This window comes from Schistocerca americana, chromosome 2 (genome assembly GCF_021461395.2).
Source record: "Schistocerca americana isolate TAMUIC-IGC-003095 chromosome 2, iqSchAmer2.1, whole genome shotgun sequence".
NCBI lineage: Eukaryota > Metazoa > Arthropoda > Insecta > Orthoptera > Acrididae > Schistocerca > Schistocerca americana.
Window position 1 is genome coordinate 954,358,067 of NC_060120.1, and position 21,723 is coordinate 954,379,789.

Genomic DNA, 21,723 nt, shown 5'->3' on the forward strand with positions numbered 1-21,723 from the left:
TGTATGATTGCGCTTTTCAGGTCATTAGTGAATAATGTGATGTGGCGCCCGGTGCAAGGCCCGCGTGTCGTGCGACCTGACTTTGCGGTATCGCCGCGTCGCCAGCTAACCTGGGCCGTGGTGGTGGTGGTGGTGGAGGAGGATGTGGGTGCGGTAGTGCGGCCGGGCGCCGGCAGGGGCCGTTGGGACCGTAGGGCAGAGCCGGCCAGAGCGAGCAGCCACCAGTAGCAGCGCAGCCGCGTCCCCAGACAGAAACACACTCCGTCCGCCCGCCCGCTCGCCATGGCCGCCGTTGGACCCCGAGTCGCCTTCGCTGCCTTCGCGCTCGTCGCGCTCTTCGTCGCACACGCAGGTCAGTCGCTGCCTTCCGTGTTCTCGTATACCGCCACACGTCGCGGCCGTTGTCTTTATAACAACCGTCGTACGTTCACCGTGGACTGTAAATGTACCTAGTTTTCTCCTCTTCTTTACGACAAGAGATATCGAATATCACCTCACGTGGTTTTCTTGCTTTTAACCCTTAGCTTCCCAGGACATTATTATATCACACACAGTCCCAACTGCTGTCCGACGGACCGCTACATTTAAGTAGCGATAAAAATTGTATTCAGTAATTTCATTGGAACAGTTCAGTTTACTTATGTAAAATGTTACTTTGAAACTTCTCCAAAAATACATACAAATAAATTTCACAGTTTATCTTTACGAAAAAACTGCATTTAAGCAGAAAACTGCATAAAATGAACATGATAATATTAATGCTATGAAAAGTCTAATACCCTGTTTTCTAAATTTTACTTTTTCCTGTACTTTTGTTGCTTATTATACATGTAATAATAAAAACAAACTCGAATGAAAGATTTAAAAAAATTACACTAGTACTTTTTACGTTTTTAGTTTCCTTCTCGGAGACTCTCTTTGCTCTCGCTGCGAATTTTTGTAGAGAATTCAGATTAGATTGGCTTCTTTCAAAACTGACAAATACATAGCGTCCTTCTCTTGTTTTGTGGGTCAGTTGTGGATCATGTTTCGCGTTTTCCCAGTCGTTCTACACCGACTTCCACTCTTGGTTCTGCTAAAACCAAAACACGGCGAATGGCTGCACGAAGTTCACGGGGAATGTGACAGATGTCGAATCGCTTTTTATCTGTGGTGTCACCAATGAGTTTGTAAGCTTCTACAAAAAATTCGAGCGGCTCACATAAGTATACGAATTGTGAAGGACAGACATTTACCCCTCTTATGTCCAACATGCGGAAAAATAATGCCGCTGGCCATCGGTGGAAGAGGCTTCCACGACTAGCGATATTTGTTTCGACCGAATATAACTCTACCAAGAACCTTTAGCTAAAGATTGAACCTCTACACTTCTGTCGTTTTCACTTGTTTTGTTCAAGGAATTCACAGGTGGCAAAGCAAATTCGTCTTCACTTTCGCACTGTTCCTACTTTCAATTAAGTTCACTTTCAATTTTGTTGTTACTATCTGATCCAACATCATTTCCTAGAATGTCCTGAAACAATTTCAAAACAGTATCCTCCAAGTAATGGTCCGTTACACGAACAGTAGACAAAGACCTGGCTATTGTAACTATAACGCACCGTTTTGGGGACGGTCTCAGAGACTGATAGCACGACAGAAGAATAAAGTAAGTGCAAGTCACATTCATGCGGCTACTGACAAAGGAAGCCACAGCAGCTTCGGGAAAAAACAACTAGACAACGGTGTCATCCACTACCCCAACCCTAAGCATTACCAACTGAGACCTGGATCGTTGAGGGTTAACTAAATTATCCTCTTAATATTGTCCTGCGAGTACAGGGTGAGCATGAAGTGCTTCCTTGATAACACGAACTTATTTCTAAGGAGCTACGCTAGATACAGCAATGCACTTTATTGCAAACGGTAGCTTAACTCTTACAGCTTCTTTTATAGGTAAACTTCTGCAAGAGCTCAGTGCGTTGCCCGTAGAACTAGGTGATACTCAGTTTCTCTCCACTTCTTTGCCAACATCTCATCTATAACTCCTCTACAGTATTTCGTAATACTGGCGGATGTGCTTGCACGTCAGGAACTGGTGAAAAACAGTTTATCCTCTTAACATAGCCCCACTCAAAAGTCAAGTGGGACTATAACTGGGGAATATGACGGCCATGATGTTCGACCGTCTCTGCTGATCCATGTATACGGAAAGTTTTCATCCAAGAACTGGTAAACTAATAACCCCACAGTGGCGGTTCATCTTATTGAAACACTACCAATGACCGACACTCCTATAACTGAGATAACTGTTCACATATAAGGGTGTACCCATAAAAAATATTTGAATTGAGCTACCATTTTCAAAACAGTGCATAGATATGTGGAATTGTGTCCTTAAATAATTACTAGTGGTACAGGGTACCCTCCGCCACGCACCGTACGGTGTAGATGAAAATCTTTACGAGTTTAGCAATGTTTTGAAAAAAACTGTGTACCTGTATCTAATATAGTTCCTTATAAAAAAATTTGTAATCAGGGAAAGACTTTATTCTCACCATGTACAACAGCAAGAAATGACAGCCTTTACCCTTGCAACAGCTGCTATTCCCATTTCCACAACCGTAAACTATATCTCATTCCTCGAAAGCTCTTCGACAGTACTAGTAAACGGAAACTGAGATTGTAAATAGTACCTAATAGGCAGTCAGTTTATCTCGTACTATGACCAGTGCTTCAAAGAACCATCACAAGAGAGGTAGCCATTCTGTGAAGTATCTGTCTCGTTGATTCTACAGTGATTTTACGGAGCGGTGACTTCTGTGTGTCCGGCGGATGGCTGTTTTGAACGATGGTTCGTTTCCAGAAAGAGAGAAGTTTGAATTCCTCTCTGGCCCTTTCAGTGGTTTCCATAAATCAGTTTAGGCGAATGTTGGTTTTGTGACTTATGTTCACCTCGGCTCCGTTCGTGACTTCATTCTTCTGCGACTTACTTTTTTCCCCATTCTGAAGAACCCTGCGGTCAGCCTGCAACAAAGAGAAAGAACTCTATCAAGATTAGTTGCAAAATCCTGCACCCTTTCAAATCGTTTAAAGCCTCAGGGAAATACTACGAAACGATACTGGATGGGACGAATATGTAAAAACTGTAGTGCGGAAGACGAACTTTGGAAATGCGGAAACTGGGAGTTACTTACAGAGGCAACAAAACTTTGATATTCAATATTTCATACCATTATTGGCCGAGTTTAAAAATTTAAAATTCAGTCGTAATCTACTCATTAAGAAGTAAAATCTTACGTTAAAGAAATAACACAATAACTCAACTATTTAAATTAGAAAATGTATTTAAAAGAAGTAAAATCTCACGTTAAAGGTTTACCACAGTAACTCAAGTATTAAAATTATAAAATGTTTGTCTTTCGTCAGGCACCGTAACCCACAGCGTCCAGGTTGTATTCGTCCAGTATTTCAGAATGAACACTTAGCGACTTCCTACAAAATTTTCACATAATTACCAACTTTTTCCAGACTGTTTCTCGCTGACAGCCCCAACGTAATAATGAAAGGAAGAAAGCTTATCTCCTACTGCATTTTCGCTGATCATGCGGTAAACATCAGGCATAACATTCTAATGTAATACTCCTTTATTACTGACTCTTTTCGCAACCATTTTGCAGACACTATTCACTTATACCACAGAATATACATGCAAAATTTTATAATTGTACGACATACATTTCGATAGATGTGAGTTTCTTTCTGAAGAGAATCGGGATGATTCTTATTTCAGTTCAGTTCAGCGCATGGATCAGTATTCCAGCCGGTTGGTGTGCCCGTGCCGTTCTAGGCGCTTCAGTCTGGAACCGCGTGACCGCTACGGTCGCAGGTTCGAATCCTGCCTCGGGCATGGATGTGTGTGATGTCCTTAGGTTAGTTAGGTTTAAGTAGTTCCAAGTTCTAGGGGACTGATGACCACAGATGTTAAGTCCCATGGTGCTCAGAGCCATTTTGTTTTTAAAAAGGCTGAGTTTTAACAGGTTAACTCGACGGGTAAGTCCAGTATTTCCGTGATCAAACATCAGTCTGTCCGTGGATTTTTTTCTGACACTTGATGCATCTGTCAACCTGGCAAAGACTTTAAATCAGTTCAAAGATCGTAAGAAGGCATCGACGTATCTACTCGGACAGGGTGATGCTTTGTAAAGCACTGTGATAGTCATGCCAACATTCCGTTTAAGAACAACAAATTTTTTTGTTCTTTTTTATAAGTTTTAACATCCTGTCGGTCAAGCGATCATTAGAAACATGAGAAAGGAAGGTTAAGAGTTCCGCGTCTTCGCCCACATATACACCATACAAACCACTCTACAATCTGAGGTGGGGGGGTACTTCGAACCGGTATTAACAACTATGTTGCCGAACGAGGTACAGCAGAGGTAAAACGCAGGACTCGGGTACGCGAGGACGCCGTTCAAATCCTCGTTTCGCCGCCCCGATTGTCCACGGTTTCTCTAAACCACTTAAGGTGAATTCCGAGATAGTCCTTTGAAAGGGACATGCTTTCTTTCCCTTTCTCAATCTGAGCTTGTGCCCTGTCTGTAATGAGCTCGTCGTTTAACATAAGATTATACTTCATAATCAGTAGATAATGAGGGCATTTTAAAATTTTAAATTCGGTCAACATTCATACGAAATATTGAAAACCAAATTTTTGTTGCCTTGGATGTCGTTCGGTAGGCAACCTGCAACCGTGATTGAGCGCCTCATTTAGTTGTTTAGTAATATAGATTATATTTCCTTCTGGAGCGAGGGAAAAGTTTTTTCTCTTGGTGTTTACGCGCAATATACGATGGAAGCAAGAGAATAATTGTACAGCCTTTATCGAATACCGTTTCTCTAAATCTGCCCAACATTTCCCTGAGACTGTTGCAATGTCGTACAGGCTGCATGGATCTGTTGCGCGCCTCAGATTTCTTTCGATGCCCGCTTTCACGCCTGCTTGATAGGAAGTTCAAACAGTAGAACAGCAATCAAGAACTCATCGCACTATTTACTATGCAGATGCACCACATTTTCCTGAAATATCGCCAAAAGATTGTCTTCTTTTGCTTCTCCTCCCACTGATTTCATGTTTCGCCCCGTTTCGTACTGATTCGTAGTATTGCCCCTAAATACTTAAACGATATAATGCGTTCGAGAAGTTTTATATAGAAGCCATTTTCAAGTGGACCTGAAACTGACATTTTAAATTTATGATTTAAGGGGGGTAGGACGTCAAACGGGCCGACTTGGAGCAGGAGAGACACCACAGGACATTTTAATTTCCACTGTCTATACTTTTACAAATAAATTCATAAAACTTTGTCAGCATGACCAGGAAGGATTCGGGATTCACACTCGTAGCAGCGGAAATTCAAAAACCTAACCAAATAATTTTTTTTACATGTGAAATTTCATCATTTTTTCACTTATTATTGGCTGCATTTGTTGCTATAGGTACACTTTTCTTCATAAGTAAGAGAGACTGTTCGACGAATTTTGCACAGCATACAAACCATACTTACAGGTGTCTGAAGCTCTAGAATCTATTTAATTTATGAAAAAATGAATGAGCTGTTACGTTTTAAACTTGATGTTGAGAAAAAAATCAAATTTTGTAGTTAATTATCTCAGTTTTTAATAGGTTTGGAAAATTCTAGAGTTTCATACACCTGTAAGTATGGTTTGTATGCTGTGCAAAATTCATCAAAGAATCTCTTACTTGTGAAGAAAAATGTACCTATAGCAACAAATGCAGCCAACAATAAGTGAAAAAATGATGAAATTTCGTATCTGAAAAAAAAATTATTTTGTTATGTTTTTGCACTTCCACTGCTATGAGTGTGAATGCTGAATCCTTCCTTGTCATGCTCACAAAGTTTTATGAATTTATTTGTAAAAGTATAGACAGTAGAAAATAAAATACCTGTGGTGCCTCTCCTGCTCCAAGTCGGCCCGTTTGACGTTCTACCCCCCTTAATGGATATTTCAATGGTGATGTGGGTGGATCACGAGTGTTGGCTCCTGGATACCTCGATCAGGACATAACTACATGACGTAACTGCAAGTCCTACAAGAGTTTAAGCAGCTGTATGAGTAAGTCCGGCAACGATAAAAAGGCGCGCCTTATCGGATACAAGGACCTTTGGGTCAATGACGTGATGGCTGGACGGGTTCAGAAGGCAGTAGGCGCGTTCTAAGAGACAGGAACGCGAAGTCAGAAATACTGTGTTGGCCCGAGTAGGCTGCACGGTTATTCCAGGAGCTGTGGGTAACCGCTATGCTGATTACATGTAATGTTGCGCAGTTACGGACGTAAGCGTCCGTCGGTGAGAAAATACCAGCGGAAACTGAGGGAAAGATGTGCTGCTGGCAAAATCGCGTCACGTACGAAATCACAACCGAATTACGGTGCCGTCAGTAGTTAGCACTAGTCGAGGAAGAGCAGCGCAGCCTGGTTGCTACCTAGCAGCAGCTATTTTAGAGACCACCTCTCGCTCGCTTGATTTCGCAAGCGGGTGGGCGTGCCCTGCCTACTGCTAGCTGGCCGCACCCTATTCTAGCGCGTCACCCATCCAAACAGAAGAGGCAGGGACCACGCTGTATAGTGTGGCGCACAATTTTCTGTTTCTTAGTAAGTTTCGGGATTTACGTAACGAACAAATCGAACGGTGTGTGTGTGTTTCGAACGCAGTGAGCATCCGACTGGTTTCAGTTAATATGGTACCTTTCTTACCGGCCTGCTTTGTGTTAATAATGCAGAAATAAACCAGAGAAAACAGTTTCTCGGAAGGCAGTAACAACAGTACTAATCTGTCAGTTCCCGTACGCTTCTTTCCTTTCTCTTGCTCAGGATCGCGTGACAATTTCAGTTCTTTCTCCTTTGCTCCTTGCTTTTCCTCTAATATTCATTCATGTTTTTTCAACTTTTTTTCCTTTCTTCGTATCATTTCACAACTGTATTCGTACTACCTCCGCCGTTGAATACTAAATTTCACTTGCCTTCTGAAGACATCTGTTTCTGCGGTTTCTCTTGCTTTTGTAGGTTTCTAAGTCTTTATTAACTTCTCGGATCCGTTGATGAAAGTTTTTCGGTTTATCAGCCGAGTCGTAGTTCCTTCCCGTAATTTTGGCCTGAAGATGACGAAAAGGAAACTCGTCGAAACTTTACGACAGCACGACACCATGACTCACCCGACAACCCGATAAGATTCTGAGAAAGCCTATATTGCCATATGCTCGGATCCAGCATGTTTATCTCCATTCCCAGAGACGCTTGAAGATTTGCTTTCTTAGTCTATTGTCATACGTGCTGTATGAATGTATAAAAACGTGGGTCTTTTTCCTTTTTTTATACGTTTCGATTTATTTTCGTCAATTTCTTAATTTTCAGGCTTCTTTGCTTCTTGCTGGATCTAAACTTTTCTTCATAATCTAATACTTCTCGTTTGTCTATTTGTAACTCAATATTGCTCAATAGATGCCTTCATTACCCTGTATTAACACATTTTTCATTTCTTGGTATGCACTTCATATAGCAAATGAAAGTTGTTATTCGACATGACCTTCCCATTTTATGTATCCTTTCATTAGGGACAGATTTTTCTAACCCATTTTCTTATATTATATCTCTTAGATATTTCAACTTTTGACATTTTATATTTGATCAATATCTGTCTGTAAAACCTTTGGTGCATTTTATTCTGTTATTGATAATTTGGTTCTCTCGCAGAGATTCTTTTACCTTCTCTACCGACCAACTGTCAAAGAGACAGAGTTTTATTTCTGCACTGTATCTGTACATTTCATAAATTAAGTGAAACTATGTGGTTCCAGAGACCTTTTCAAGTCTCAAACATCTATCATAGAGTTGTTCAGTTTCGAGATGTGTCATAGTCATAAGAGCTAAACTTCGCTGGTGACATTAAAAACTTGTTATAACCAAGAGCAATGATATTTATCCACTCACTATCTGAATAAAAACTCTGTACTGCGGATTCCAAGGGGGGGGGGGGGGGCGAGGAGGTGCGCCTCCTCTTGCCCCCCCCCCCCCTCCCCTAACATTGCTTCCATCAGTCTGGAAGCCACTTGAACGATAAGGATGCCATGCTGACTAGGTTGTCAGCGATTTTGCCCTCTGAGTTAGGCAACCCGTCAGCACTCTGAGGAAAAAAGTTGGAGCACTAATAACTATAAGTGCAATATCGAATCGTTTGATTTGAAATTGCGTCTATTTACATCGTGATTATGCCCCTAAGTTCCTGACAATGCCAAGCAGTTTCTTCTTGCAGGATATCAGGCACATTTGATTACTTGAACGGCTGGTAACCCACAAGGGGACACTGAGTAAGACTCTTGACTCGTTGTCGGAACGTATCACTGCAATTTACATTCTCCGTAGTTTCTCGAAATCATGTAAGGCATGTGCAAGGAAAATTTCCGAGCAGAGGACAAGGACTATTACGTGCCACCTCTTGTCCATTCCGAGTGTGTGTTGTGTAAGGCGCTCAACATCGAGTTCGTGCTACGTGTCTCACGAGCTCTTCGACTGGATGATAACACCAATCTTTCCCTTTCCTTCTGTGTGCATGTTTAAGAAATGTGATAGCGTTTCATTTGAATTTTTTCGATTTATTACCGGAACAGAGTGCGCTAAAGCCTTTGAGGGGAAGCTAAGTAGCATCCACGTAACGTGAACGTCGAACATGAAAGGCCGCCATCGAACTTCCAGCATACAGTGTCAGTTAACTGACAGACACGATTTACTGAAATAACAAGTCCACACTGTATTCTTCCTATTAGATTGTTTAAACGGCTGCCTATAATGTATTTAATAGCAACAGTATTTCGTTTCCAAAGAATTATTTTGCGAGATCTCCCTCTCGTAAATCTTCCTAATGTCTTTTGCACTAGAAATATCTGAAGTGTGAGGACAACACGTCTTCGAAGAACCTGAGAATGGGATATGTCATGGGATCTGAGCGAAATGCTCATACAGTATTAGCGCAAAATAATTTAACGCTTTGACGTTTCTGTTAAAAAAAGACAATATAGTACTCCTCAAACAACAGTGGTTCGTAGTTTTGTAATACATTGGAACTCAGATATAGGTGTCCATCTGGGAGCCATTTATCGTACAAGAGAAAGGTATGATAATGGAATTGAATCCAAACATTAAAAATTAAATATGCTCTAACAGCTCACAGCAGCTGTTGCATTTTCCTCTTTATTTTTATCACGACCATGCTTATGTGGAACAGAGGAACAATACTTGGTCCTCATTAAAACGCCACAAGGAAACGCGTACCTCTTGCCCCACTTAATGTAATTACTGGTGGAAACAGTTACGCACAGAACTGCTCTTCTTACTGGGTAAAGTACGTCGCCCACCGACAAAGGTAACACTAAAGCTTGTATGAAATCACTTAGAAATGTTTTGCAAAAGTTTTCCACGTTTTTGACTTGGTAACTGTACAGACTCTAGTGTGAAAGTGTTCTTGCGATCTACTGATACGTTAAGCAAATTTTCCTCATATCTTTTTTTTTCGTTAAATCTGGCAGTCCATTTAGTTCGTGTGAGTTCTGTGCATTCTGTTATAAAGCACTTCTTTCAACTGAATGTGATATTACAGGATGCTCAAATACAATCACCATACTCTATGTTTAAAGTATCCTTTTTCCTCCAGGACTCAATTTTAACATCTAAGTTGTTTCTAGCCAAGAAAGTTTCCTAAACTCCGTCCGAAGTACTTACTTTTTTCTATCATACTGGGACGCTAATTTATTAATCACGTGTTTTTGGTTAGCTGGGAGGAAATTATGAACTCGAATACTCGACGTCCTAATACCTGCGGACAGGACTGATCACACTGATTAATGTTTTTCTAGCAGAAATGTTGAGTCATTTTCAATTCCTCCAATACGCCTCTAAAACGTGAGACGTGCGTTTTCTGCTGCACTTTGTCTGGAACCGATCTATAAACGCGCGGAAGAAACGTAACGCTTCATTTGACTGATTACACTTCATGAATTTACATTGACTAGACTTTCGCGTCAATAGTTGGAATAGTTGGAAGCCTAATAGTCAACACGAATGGCGGTCAAGTGTTTAGCCAACGTACTCTATGTTTCGAAGGGTCGCACGTACAAATTATCAATGCTCCTCTAACGTAATTAGCAGGTACGAGCCACAACTGCGCACTTCATTAAGCGGCAGCTAACTACGCATAAAGTAGAAGCTGTAACACCAAAGTCCCCAGTTGGTGTGGCCTCTCTAACTTCTGTGCAGGTAGTAATCAACCAAGCACTACATATTTTTTCTCATGGGGCTTCCCATTTTCATTATCTGTGAACCGAACCTTATCTCCATATTTTGTCACATTTTAAAAATTTGTACACTCCTTGTTATTCGATAACTAATCAAAAAAATAACTGTTTCTGGATTAAGGTATTGCATAACCAACATTCTGAGGTTTCCAGTGACAAAACATTCAAATTTCGACTTAAGATCTAATGAAATGAATGAATGAAATGATCGGATGGCATTGTTGGCCGGGAGGCCCCATGCGGGGAAGTTCTTTTTAGTTGACGCCACCTTGGCGGCTTGCGAGTCAATGATGATGAAATAATGATGAAAAACACACAACAAATGGCTCTGAGCACTATGGGACTCAACTGCTGTGGTCATCAGTCCCCTAGAACTTAGAACTAATTAAACCTAACTAACCTAAGGACATCACACACATCCATGCCCGAGGCAGGATTCGAACCTGCGACCGTAGCAGCAGCGCGGCTCCGGACTGGAGCGCCTCGAACCGCACGACCACCGCGGCCGGCCACACACAACACCCAGTCATCACGAGGCAGAGTAAACCGCTGACGCCGCCGGGAATCGAACCCGGGACCCCGTGCGCAAGAAGCGAGAACGCAAGACCACGAGCTGTGGACTTCAGACTTAATGCAGTCGACACATTTTCGTACACCTCTGTGCACCCTGTCCAGTGACATCTGCATCTTCTGAAGCGCGGTCGGCTGCGAGACATGCAGGAAGAATACTTATATGGATATGGTGTCTGTTCTTTCGGACATGTCCGAAAGAACAGACACCATATCCATGTAAGTATTAGTTCTGACAATATCGGCCATGACCTTCTTCTTCTATGCGGATGCACACATATTCCCCGAACTCTTACAGGAGTTCGTAAGAATTTCTTCCACGAGTAATGAGTGTGTTGGGGTGGGACACTACGAATGTAGTGTGTGGAGATACAAGGTGCCCTCGGCGGCCCAGATGGATAGAGCGTCTGCCATGGAAGCAGGAGATCCCGGGTTCGAGTCCCAGTCGGAGCACACATTTTCACCTGTCCCCGTTGATATATTTCAACGCCCGTCAGCAGCTGAAGGTATTAATATAATTCTAATGTAGGAAGAAAGTCAGTAAGGCTCAGGAAGGTACCGACAGGAATGAAACCATGACGACTAGTGCGGTAGCGGGCTGCGCTAGGTTTCTCGGTTGAGGATCCACAGCGCGAACAGCCCGATCAAGGTGGTGCCGCTGATTCTCGACTTGGTTTAGATCTTGGGAGTTCAGAGGCCAGGGGAGTACTGTAAACTCATCACCGTGCTCTTCAAACCAAACAAATACATTGCTAGCTGCCTGAACGTAGCATTGCCCTGCTGGTGGACGCCATGATGTCGTGGTAAAGCAATCGGCTTGTAGTGGTTGACTTGGTCTCCAAGAATAGATGCACACTTGTGTTGATCCATTGCGCCTTCCAGAATGGTGAGATCATCCAAGGAAAGCCACGAAAACATTCCCCAGACCACAACGCTTCCGTTGGTGCAGGGTGTGTGCTTTCAGACGTTTCACGCCGTACACACCAACGGCCATTTGTCCAATGGAGCATAAAACGTGATTCATCCGAAAAGGCCACCTGTCGCCACTCACGTGGCGTTCAGATGCGGTACTGACCTGCAGCTTCCAGCCAATGGACTGCAGTCAGCATAGGTGCATGAACCAGACGCCTGCTGCCGACGCCCATAAGCAGCAATGTTCTCTGACCAGTCATTGAGGAGACAGTGTTAGTAGCCCTTTGGTTCACCTGGGCGGTGATTTGCTGAACAGTTGCACTTCTGTGCATTTCTCCACAGCTGCCATTCACACCAGTCATCTTTGGCTGTGGCGCAGCACAGTTTCCTCGCCGCCATCTTGCCTTGCACGGTATACTTTAACCACGGCGGTACGCGAACAACGGGCGTTTGAAAAGTCCGTGCAAAGTCCGAGAGATGGCACCACCGGCGCGTATCGAGGTCAAGTTTACTTAGTAGCATCTTTGGAAAGAACGCCCACCACGTTTCAGCCATATTGGTCTATTTCTTTCTATTTAGCATTCGTGTGAATCAAGGAAGTCGAGTGATTGTCAAAAATGGACGAAGAAGAATGACGTGCGGTGATTAAACATTGTTTTATGAAAGGAAAAACGCCTTAGGAGAGTAAAGAGAAGCTTGATAAACATTACGGTGACTCTGCACCTTCGATTAGAACAGTTTATAAGTGGTTTCAAAATTTTCGGAGTGGTCATGTGGGCACAAGTGATGCTGAACGTTCTGAACGTCCTGTGGAGGTTACGACATCAAAAATCATTGATAAAATTCATGATGGATGACAGAAAAGTTTAAGGTGCGTGACATTGCTAGTGCTGTGGGCATCTCGAATGAACGGGTACATAATATTTTGCATAAAATTTTTGACATGAGAATGCTATCCGCAAGATGGGTTCCGCGATTGCTCACACTTGATCAAAAACGGAATCGTGTGAAGTGTTGCAAGGATGGTTTGCAGCTGCTCAGGAAGAATCTGCAGGACTTAAAGCGTCGTTTCCTTACTGTGGATGAAACATGCATACATTACTATAGTCCTGAGACCACACAACAATCTACACAACGGGTTACCAAGGTAGAATCTGCACCAAAAAAAGGCGAAGGCCGGCCAGGGTGGCCGAGCGGTTCTAGGCGCTACAGTCTGGAACCGCGCGACCGCTACGGTCGCAGGTTCGAATCCTGCTTCGGGATTGGATGTGTGTGATGTCCTTAGGTTAGTTAGGTTTAAGTAGTTCTAAGTTCTAGGGGACTGATGACCTCAGAAGTTAAGTCCCATACTGCTCAGCGCCATTTGAACCATTTGAAAGGCGAAGACCAGTCCTTCGGAAGGAAAGGTTGTGGCGACTGTCTTTTGGGATTCGCAAGGGATAATCCTCATCTACTATCTGGAAAAGGGCAAAACTATTACAGGTGCATATTATTCATCGTTAGTGAACCGTGTGAACACCGAGCTGCGAGAAAAACGCCGGCGATTGGACCCCAAAAAAGTACTTTTCCATCACAACAATGCACCAGCACACACCTCAGCAGTTGTGATCGCAAAGTTAATGGAAATACGAGTCCAACTCGTTTCACATCCTCCCTGTTCTCCAGACTTGGCTCCCTCGGACTACTATTTGTTCCCCAATTTGAAGAAATGGCTGGAGGGACAAAGATTTTATTCCAACGAGGAGATGATTGCAGCAACTAATAGCTATTTTGCAGACTTGGACAATTCCTATTATTCGGAAGGGATCAACAAATTAGAACAGCGTTGGACGAAGTAAGTCTAAAAGGAGACTATGTCGAAAAATAAAAAAAGGTTTACCCCAAACACATAAGTAGTTTTTATTTTTGCACGGACTTTCCAAACGACCCTCATACACTGAGCTGTTTCGGAAACGCTTCCACCCCTGGTCCAAAAGCCAATGATCATGCCCCTTTGAACGTGAGATAAACCGCTCCTTCGCGCATTACGCCAACGATAGCTGTCATCTTCGCATCTCCCCGACACGGTTCACGTACCCTCCGCTGCTAGCGCTGCAACCTACCGTCTGTGAGTGGTAATTGTACGTTGATGTCTAACAGAGGCGGTGGTCACGTTAATTTGACTGGACGGTGTGTATTTGGAAAAGCCTTTTTGGGAACGTTACTTCGCAAAAATGGAGATACTGGGGTCTTTGCTTTGCTGGTGTCAAGTCAGTCTTTGCCTCATCTCGTCTGGCTGTCTCCTTCTATCGGCAGTCACTGATATGCTTGCCAGTGCTTAAAAAGATTGTTCTTCGGAAGTCAACAAAATGCAAATAGTAAAATTAAATGTAATTTGACTTCTGTTGTAGTTTCCAATCAAAAAACAAATGTTAATTTTTGACTGTACAGCTGTTACTAGAGTATGTAATAATATTTTGCAACTGATAGTGCAAAGGAAACAATTAGATACAATACTATAGTAAATAAAGTACGCATTCAGTATGATACTAACTGATTCCGTGGTATCATGACTCGATCAACAACGATCGAAAAAATCATTTCACACTGGACAGCAGCAGCATTCAAACTGCAGACGATAACAGCAGAATAGCAGTGCAGCTATCTTGAATCAGAAGATAGGTGATAGACCATATATGAGTATTGGCGGAATAAAGCACCAAGAAGTACGTGGTTGCTGTTATGGTTCGCCAGTTGAATAGTGCAGCCAACAAACGACGTAGTTCAGTCCCTTTTCTGTTTATCCTAATTACAGAATATTAGGCACAGAAGGTTCATATCTGAATGACAGAAAGCAATGTGTATCAGTTCCACGTCAATCACATAAGATAGACACTCAGAATTTGAAGAAATCAGGCCTTGTGTCCCACTAGGTTCGATTTTGAGTCCTCTCTTCTTTCTGATGTACGTAACTGATCTCCCACATACAGTTTCAGAAGATGTAACTTTCTACTCTTTGTAGATGAGACCAGTATGGGAATAAAAAATATCATAGCAGTCCCATTACTGAGAAGGCAGCTTTTGAAATATTCGTAAGCATCAACATGTGGTTCAAGACAAATGGATAATCATTGAATTTTGACAAAAACTCAGTACTTAAAGTTCAATACTTCTCGTGGAACTTCTCAAGCTTTAAAACGAAGTATCTTTAAAAATAATGCGTAAGAAGTAGGAAGCATTAAGTTTTGGAAGTACAGATCACAATCTTAACCAGAAAACTCACAGCCGGGAATTAACGATGCACCTTGGTTCAGCTGCCTGCAGTACGATTCGTTATCGCCGTAAAAATTAAGAAACTAGTTTTTTCTACATATATCCATTCAATAATGAGTTATGGATTCATATTCTGGGGGGCACTCAAGTTACAGAGGTAGCATCTTCAGAATACAGAAGCGTCGTATCAGAATTAAGTCTGTTGTTAATATAAGAATATGTTACACAGACCTCTTTAAAAAAAATGTTTTGATAAATACATCACAATTCATATATTCATTAGTGTCCTTTGTCATTACCAATGTCGCACTTTCCACAAAAAAAATAATAATAATAAAAAGCGTGAAAATACCGTAGGACGAAAAACAACCTCCATTAAGACTTCAGGGTGTTACCTTCAGTTTAAGAAAGGAGTCAGATACATGGGTACACATGTACTCAACTACTTACAAGAGCACCTTAAATACCATGTGCACAATGTAGTGGAGTATAAGACTGAATTAAATAATATTCTCTTGGGCAACTCCTACACAACTGAGGAATACCTTCACAGAAGCTCAAGCTGCATGTTTTAGATTAATTTATAACAATTTGCACTGTAATAAGGTCACATAAAGTCATTTACTATATTGCACTCAAACTAAATGTACATCTTTAACTTCTTTCCACATCTCAGAGATCACTCTCCTTGAGATGCATGGGATACGACTGATGTAAGGTCACAAAATGCCTCACAAATTTTGCAATGGAGGGCGAGTACTTCGGCTAGCTAATTCCGGCTTGGTACTGATAGTTCATGCAAAACTGTTGAGGACCTCACGCAATAGTCAGAGACTAAATTCTGATTAGATATTATGTTTAATACTGACAGTGTGATGAATCTGTCTCGTGATGATTTCGTACAACATGGAGTTACACTTCCTGTGAACTGTTTTCCCTAAAATGTCTGTCTTATGCAAACTCCCAGGCATCGTCTATAACGTTTGAGAATAGAAGAACAGAAAACAGATTCAAAACCAGATGAAGGGTTGTCAAATAGGCAATTTATTTACATAAAGTAAAATGACGTGTAGTACTAGAGCAGCTAATGTAACTAAGAAAGCGCAAAATAACTTTGCTAGAACCAGAAAGTATGGCAATTACTTTGCAAGGAGACTTGAGAAACGCAAATCCGATTTGGAAATAACAGCAGAAAAAAATCCTTTCTTGCTCCAAACCTTATAAATCATGAGTTTTGATGAGATCTGTCACCGTATCTCGAAGTGATTGATAAATTATTATCTGTGTTCGTCTTATGTGGCACTGCACAATTCGGGGCACGTCTTCATCAGATGCGTTGACATTAAGATTGTAGTTAAGTTATGAGAAAAAGAGCACAGGATCTTCAAACTAGCAATGCATAGTCGAAATTGGCCCATGGATTGTTAAATTTCAGAATTTATAAGATTTTTCAAATTAAGGGAAGGAATGGACATTAACATCCGTAAAGTTTTCATCACAATTTTGCGTTGCTGTTCAGTTATTGCATGGTTAATTGTCAACGAATACCATTAACAACACTAAAATAACTAAGACGTTATTCTCTACGGCTTGTATTCCAGGTTTTATAGAATGTTCTCCATAGAACACAACGGTAAGTACTTCGTACTGTAGAGATCGTTAGAAATCGACTGTAAACGCACGTCTCTTAGAAAGTTTCCGAACGCGATGAAAGTCCAGTGCTGGTTAAGTTGCTGGAAAGAGCGATAACGCACACGCAAATGTCCTAGTTTCACTTTTAAGTAATTACTCCCCTTGTCCCTAAACTGTCGACCGTTATGGCATTACAAGCAGTTCTCTGTCAGTGTGAGGCAAAGCGAAAGGCAGCACGATAAGAAACCTCAGCCTTTAAAGAATCTTTTGTTGCTGAGTAATAGAGCATTTCCATATCTGTGCTACAAGAGATTGTGCACTTAAATGGAACTTTGCTCACTTCACAGTTTAACAGCAGGCGCGCTTTTTTCCGCGCTGTACGCTTCAGGGAATTCAGATAAATAGGGCGCGCTGCGTTCACTGCGGTTGTTGCGTAAACTAGGAGCGGACCGCTACCAGTGCGACATCTGTTAACCCTTTGCCGCATTAATCCAGTGCCAGGCGTAGCTTTTTCCTCGCGTCGTCCTAAATGTGTCACGTCAGCGTTAATAACAGCCAGTATACAGCAGCTTTCCATCTTTTGCATTCCATCTTTTTGGTCTACATCTCTGCATTCTTTCTATATATATATATATATATATATATATATATATATATATATATATATATATATATACCTGTAACTGTTGCTCATATGAATGAATTAATTTCACCGTTTGTGTCTTCGGCGACCAGAGATTGAGGTGGCGTAATGGTTAGCACACTGGACTCGAAATGGGGAGAACCACGTCCACACCCGCCTCCTCCCATCCTGATTTAGGTTTCCCGTGATTTCCCTAAACCGCGTTAGGTACATGCTGGGATGGTTCCTTTGAAAGGGCGCGGCCGATTTCCTTCCCTATGTTTCCGTCGTCCGAGCTTCTGCTCTGTCTCTAATGGCCTCGTTGTCGACAGAATGTTATACACTAATCTCCTCCTTCTCCGTCGATCAGTAGTAACGGTTGTCTCCTAGGATAAATTTAATATTTTTTATGTTGCACCCTGTGTTATTCGAATTTTAGCCAAGGGAACAGCAGAGTTTTCGTGACAACAAATACCCTTATGACAAAATACACGAGACAGATTTAAGACGAAAAGTGAGCGTTTCAACCCGAGATCTTTCAAAATTTCATCCATATTCCACATTCTAAAGTGGTTTCATAATGCTGTTTGAAATTCCATCATTGCATAAGAGATTCCATGCCTTCAGTTTAACTTGCGGCGCTGCTAATATCAAGAATCCACTTGTTAAAACTTTTTATTTACGCATTTCAGGCGTAGCTCATCAGAATACAAAGTAAAGAACTTAATACACAGCGTCATCTAGTAATATCCATCGTTACACTGGTGTAGCAACACCACGTGACACAATACTCTGTACTCTGAAAGTCGAAACAAGGACCCTGGAGCAAACAATATTCTCTCAGAATTATTGGTTTCCTTGAAATAGCCAGATACGATGAAATCACTTCACCTGGTATGCAAGTATGACACAGGCGACATACCGTTAGACTTCAGAAAGGTTGTAATTATTCCAATCAAAAAAAGGGGTGTGGTGACAAGTGTGAATGTTAACGAACTTTCAGTTTAATACGTCATGGTTGCAAAATGTTGACACGAATTATTTTCTGAAGAAAGTAGAAGCTGGAGGTCGACAACAGGGAAGATCTGTTTGGCTTCCTGAGAAACGTAGGAACACTTAAGGCAATACAGGCCCTACGACATATCTCAGAAGAGAGGCTAGAGAAAGGTAAACTTACGTTGGTAACATTTGTAGATTTAGAGAAAGATTATCACAATGTTGACTGGACTACTCTTATTCTGAACGCAGTAATGATAAAAAGGTTATTCAGAACTCGTACAGAAACCAGATCGCAGAAGGATATGGAAGGGACGCAGTGGCTAAGAAGGAAGGGAGACAAGGTTGTTACATATTCTCGATGTTATTGAATTTGTAAACTGACAATGGTGGGAAGGAAACTACGAGAAATGAAAGGTTGAAGTTCACGGAGAAGAAATGAAAACTGTGTTTGCTGATGACTATGTAATTCTGTCAGAGGTGGCGAAGAACTTGAAAGTGCATTTAAAACCAATGGATAGTATCTTGAAAAGAGCCTGTAAGATGGATAGCAACAATACTAAAACAAGGGCATTGGAATGACGTAAAACAGACTCACATCTCAGCCGCACTCAAGTCATTGAAACAAATCCAATGGCCACGAGTGAAAATTCTTGCACTTCTGTCTCTCCTGGTCTTTCCCAATGCTTTAATCATACACTTCATTTCTGCGGCAGTAATCCCCTTTGTACCATTTGTCACAATTGCGTTCTGAATTTCCGTTTCAGTTTTCATGCTGCTCTCTTTCCTCCCTACTACTGCGCTATTCATCTGATAGTACGCTGCGACTGCTTTATTATCGTCAATTCTATTTTGCATCTCCTGTTCTGTTTCCCCATCACTACTAGTTAGTAAGGGAAAAGGATAGGTTAAAGTTATAGTGGGAATTAGGAGCAACAAGACTTCTCGTCTGGTGAACACAGGAATGATGAAGAGATTGAAGAAATGTACGATGCGATAAAAGAAATTATTCAGATAGTTAAGGGAGACGAAAATTCAATAGTCACAAGGCACTGGAATTCGATAGTACAGAAAGGAAGAGAAGAAAAAGTAGTAGGTTAATATGGACTGGGGGTAAGGAATGAGAGAGGAAGCCGCTTGGTAGAATTTTGCACAGAGCATAACTTAATCATAGCTAACACTTGGTTTAAGAATCGCGAAAAAAGGCTGTATACGTGGAAGAGGCCTGGAGACACTGGAATGTTTCCCATTGATTATACAGGGTGGTCCATTGATTGTGACCGGGCCAAATATCTCACGAAATAAGCGTCAAATGAAAAACCTACAAAGAACGAAACTTGTCTAGCTTGAAGGGGGAAACCAGATGGCGCTATGGTTGGCCCGCAATAGGTCAAACGGATATCAACTGCAATTTTTTAAATGGGAACCCCCATTTTTATAACATATTAGTGTAGTACGTAAAGCAATATGAATGTTTTAGTTGGACCACTATTTTCGCTTTGTGATAGATGGCGCTCTAATAGTCACAAACATGTGACCCACAATTTTAGACGAACAGTTGGTAAAAGGTAGGTTTTTTAAATTAAAATACAAAACGTAGGAACGTTTGAACATTTTATTTCGGTTGTTCCAATGTGATACATGTAACTTTGTGAACTTATCATTTCTGAGAACGTATGCTGTTACAGCGTGATTACCTGTAAATACCACATTAATGCAATAAATGCTCAAAATGATGTCCGTCAACCTCAGTGCATTTGGCAATACGTGTAACGACATTTCTCTCAACAGCGAGTAGTCCGCCTTCCGTAATGTTCGCACATGCATTGACAATGCGCTGACGCATGTTGTCAGGCGTTGTCGGTGGATCACGATTGCAAATATCCTTCAGCTTTCCCCACAGAAAGAAATCCGGGGACGTCAGATCCGGTGAACGTGCTTCGACGACCAATCTACCTGTCATGAAATATGCTATTCAATACCGCTTCAACCGCACGCGAGCTATGTGCCGGACATCCATCATGTTGGAAGTACATCGCTATTCTGTCATGCAGTGAAACACCTTGTAGTAACATCGGTAGAAAATTACGTAGGAAATCGGCATACATTGCACCATTTAGATTGCCATCGATAAAATGGGGGCCAATTATCCTTCCTCCCATAATGCCGCACCATACATTAACCCGCCAAGGTCGCTGATGTTCCACTTGTCGCAGCCATCGTGGATGTTCCGTTGCCCAATAGTGCATATTATTCCGGTTTACGTTTCCGCTGTTGGTGAATGACGCTTCGTCGCTAAATAGAACGCGTGCTAAAAATCTGTCATCGTCCCGTAATTTCTCTTGTGTCCAGTGGCAGAACTGTACACGTCGTTTAAAGTCGCCGCTATGCAATCCCTGATGCATAGAAACATGGTACGGGTGCAATCGATGTTGATGTAGCATTCTCAACACCGACGTTTTTGAGTTTCCCGAGTCTCGCACAATTTGTCTGTTACTGATGTGCTGATTAGCCGCGACAGCAGCTAAAACACCTACTTGGGCATCATCATTTGTTGCAGGTCGTGGTTGACGTTTCACATTTGGCTGAACACTTCAGCCGGACGGTGTGGCCGTGCGGTTAAAGGCGCTTCAGTCTCGAACCGCGTGACCGCTACGGTCGCAGGTTCGAATCCTGCCTCGGGCGTGGATGTGTGTGATGTCCTTAGGTTAGTTGGGTTTAAGTAGTTCTAAGTTCTAGGGGACTGATGACCACAGATGTTAAGTCCCATAGTGCTCAGAGCCATTTTTTTGAACACTTCCTGTTTCCTTAAATAACGCAACTATCCGGCGAACGGTCCGGACACTTGGATGATGTCGTCCAGGATACCGAGCAGCATACATAGCACACGCCCGTTGAGCATTTTGATCGCAATAGCCATACATCAACACTATATCGACCTTTCCCGCAATTGGTAAACGGTCCATTTTAACACGGGTAACGTATCACGAAGCAAATACCGTCCGCACTGGCGGAATGTTACGTGATACCACGTACTTATACGTTTGTGACTATTACAGCGCCATCTATCACAAAGCGAAAAAAGTGGTCCAACTAAAACATTCATATTTCTTTACGTACTACACGAATATGTAGGGGTTGCTAATTTAAAAAAGGCAGTTGATATCCGTTTGACCTATGGCAGCGCCATCTAGCGGGAAACCATAGCGCCATCTGGTTTCCGCGTTCAAGCTAGACGAGTTTCGTTCTTTGCAGTTTTTTTCGTTTGATGTTTATTTCGTGAGATATTTGGCCCGGTCACTATCAATGGACCACCTTGTATAATGGTAAGACAATGACTTAGGAACCCGGTTTTAAATTGTAAGACATTTCTAGGCGCAGATGTGGACTCC

At 42.0% G+C, this 21,723-nt stretch overlaps 1 protein-coding gene across 1 annotated transcript in view; it reads left to right on the top strand.

Moving 5' to 3' along the window:
* Positions 1-211: 211 nt before the first annotated feature.
* The window catches only part of LOC124596130, a 129,197-nt gene continuing 107,685 nt past the window's right edge, over positions 212-21,723 (top strand). Inside the window, exon 1 of the mRNA XM_047135151.1 lies at positions 212-352. Within this exon, the coding sequence (XP_046991107.1) occupies positions 283-352 (70 nt within the window). The 5' untranslated portion in view covers positions 212-282. The remainder of the gene's footprint in view (positions 353-21,723) is intronic.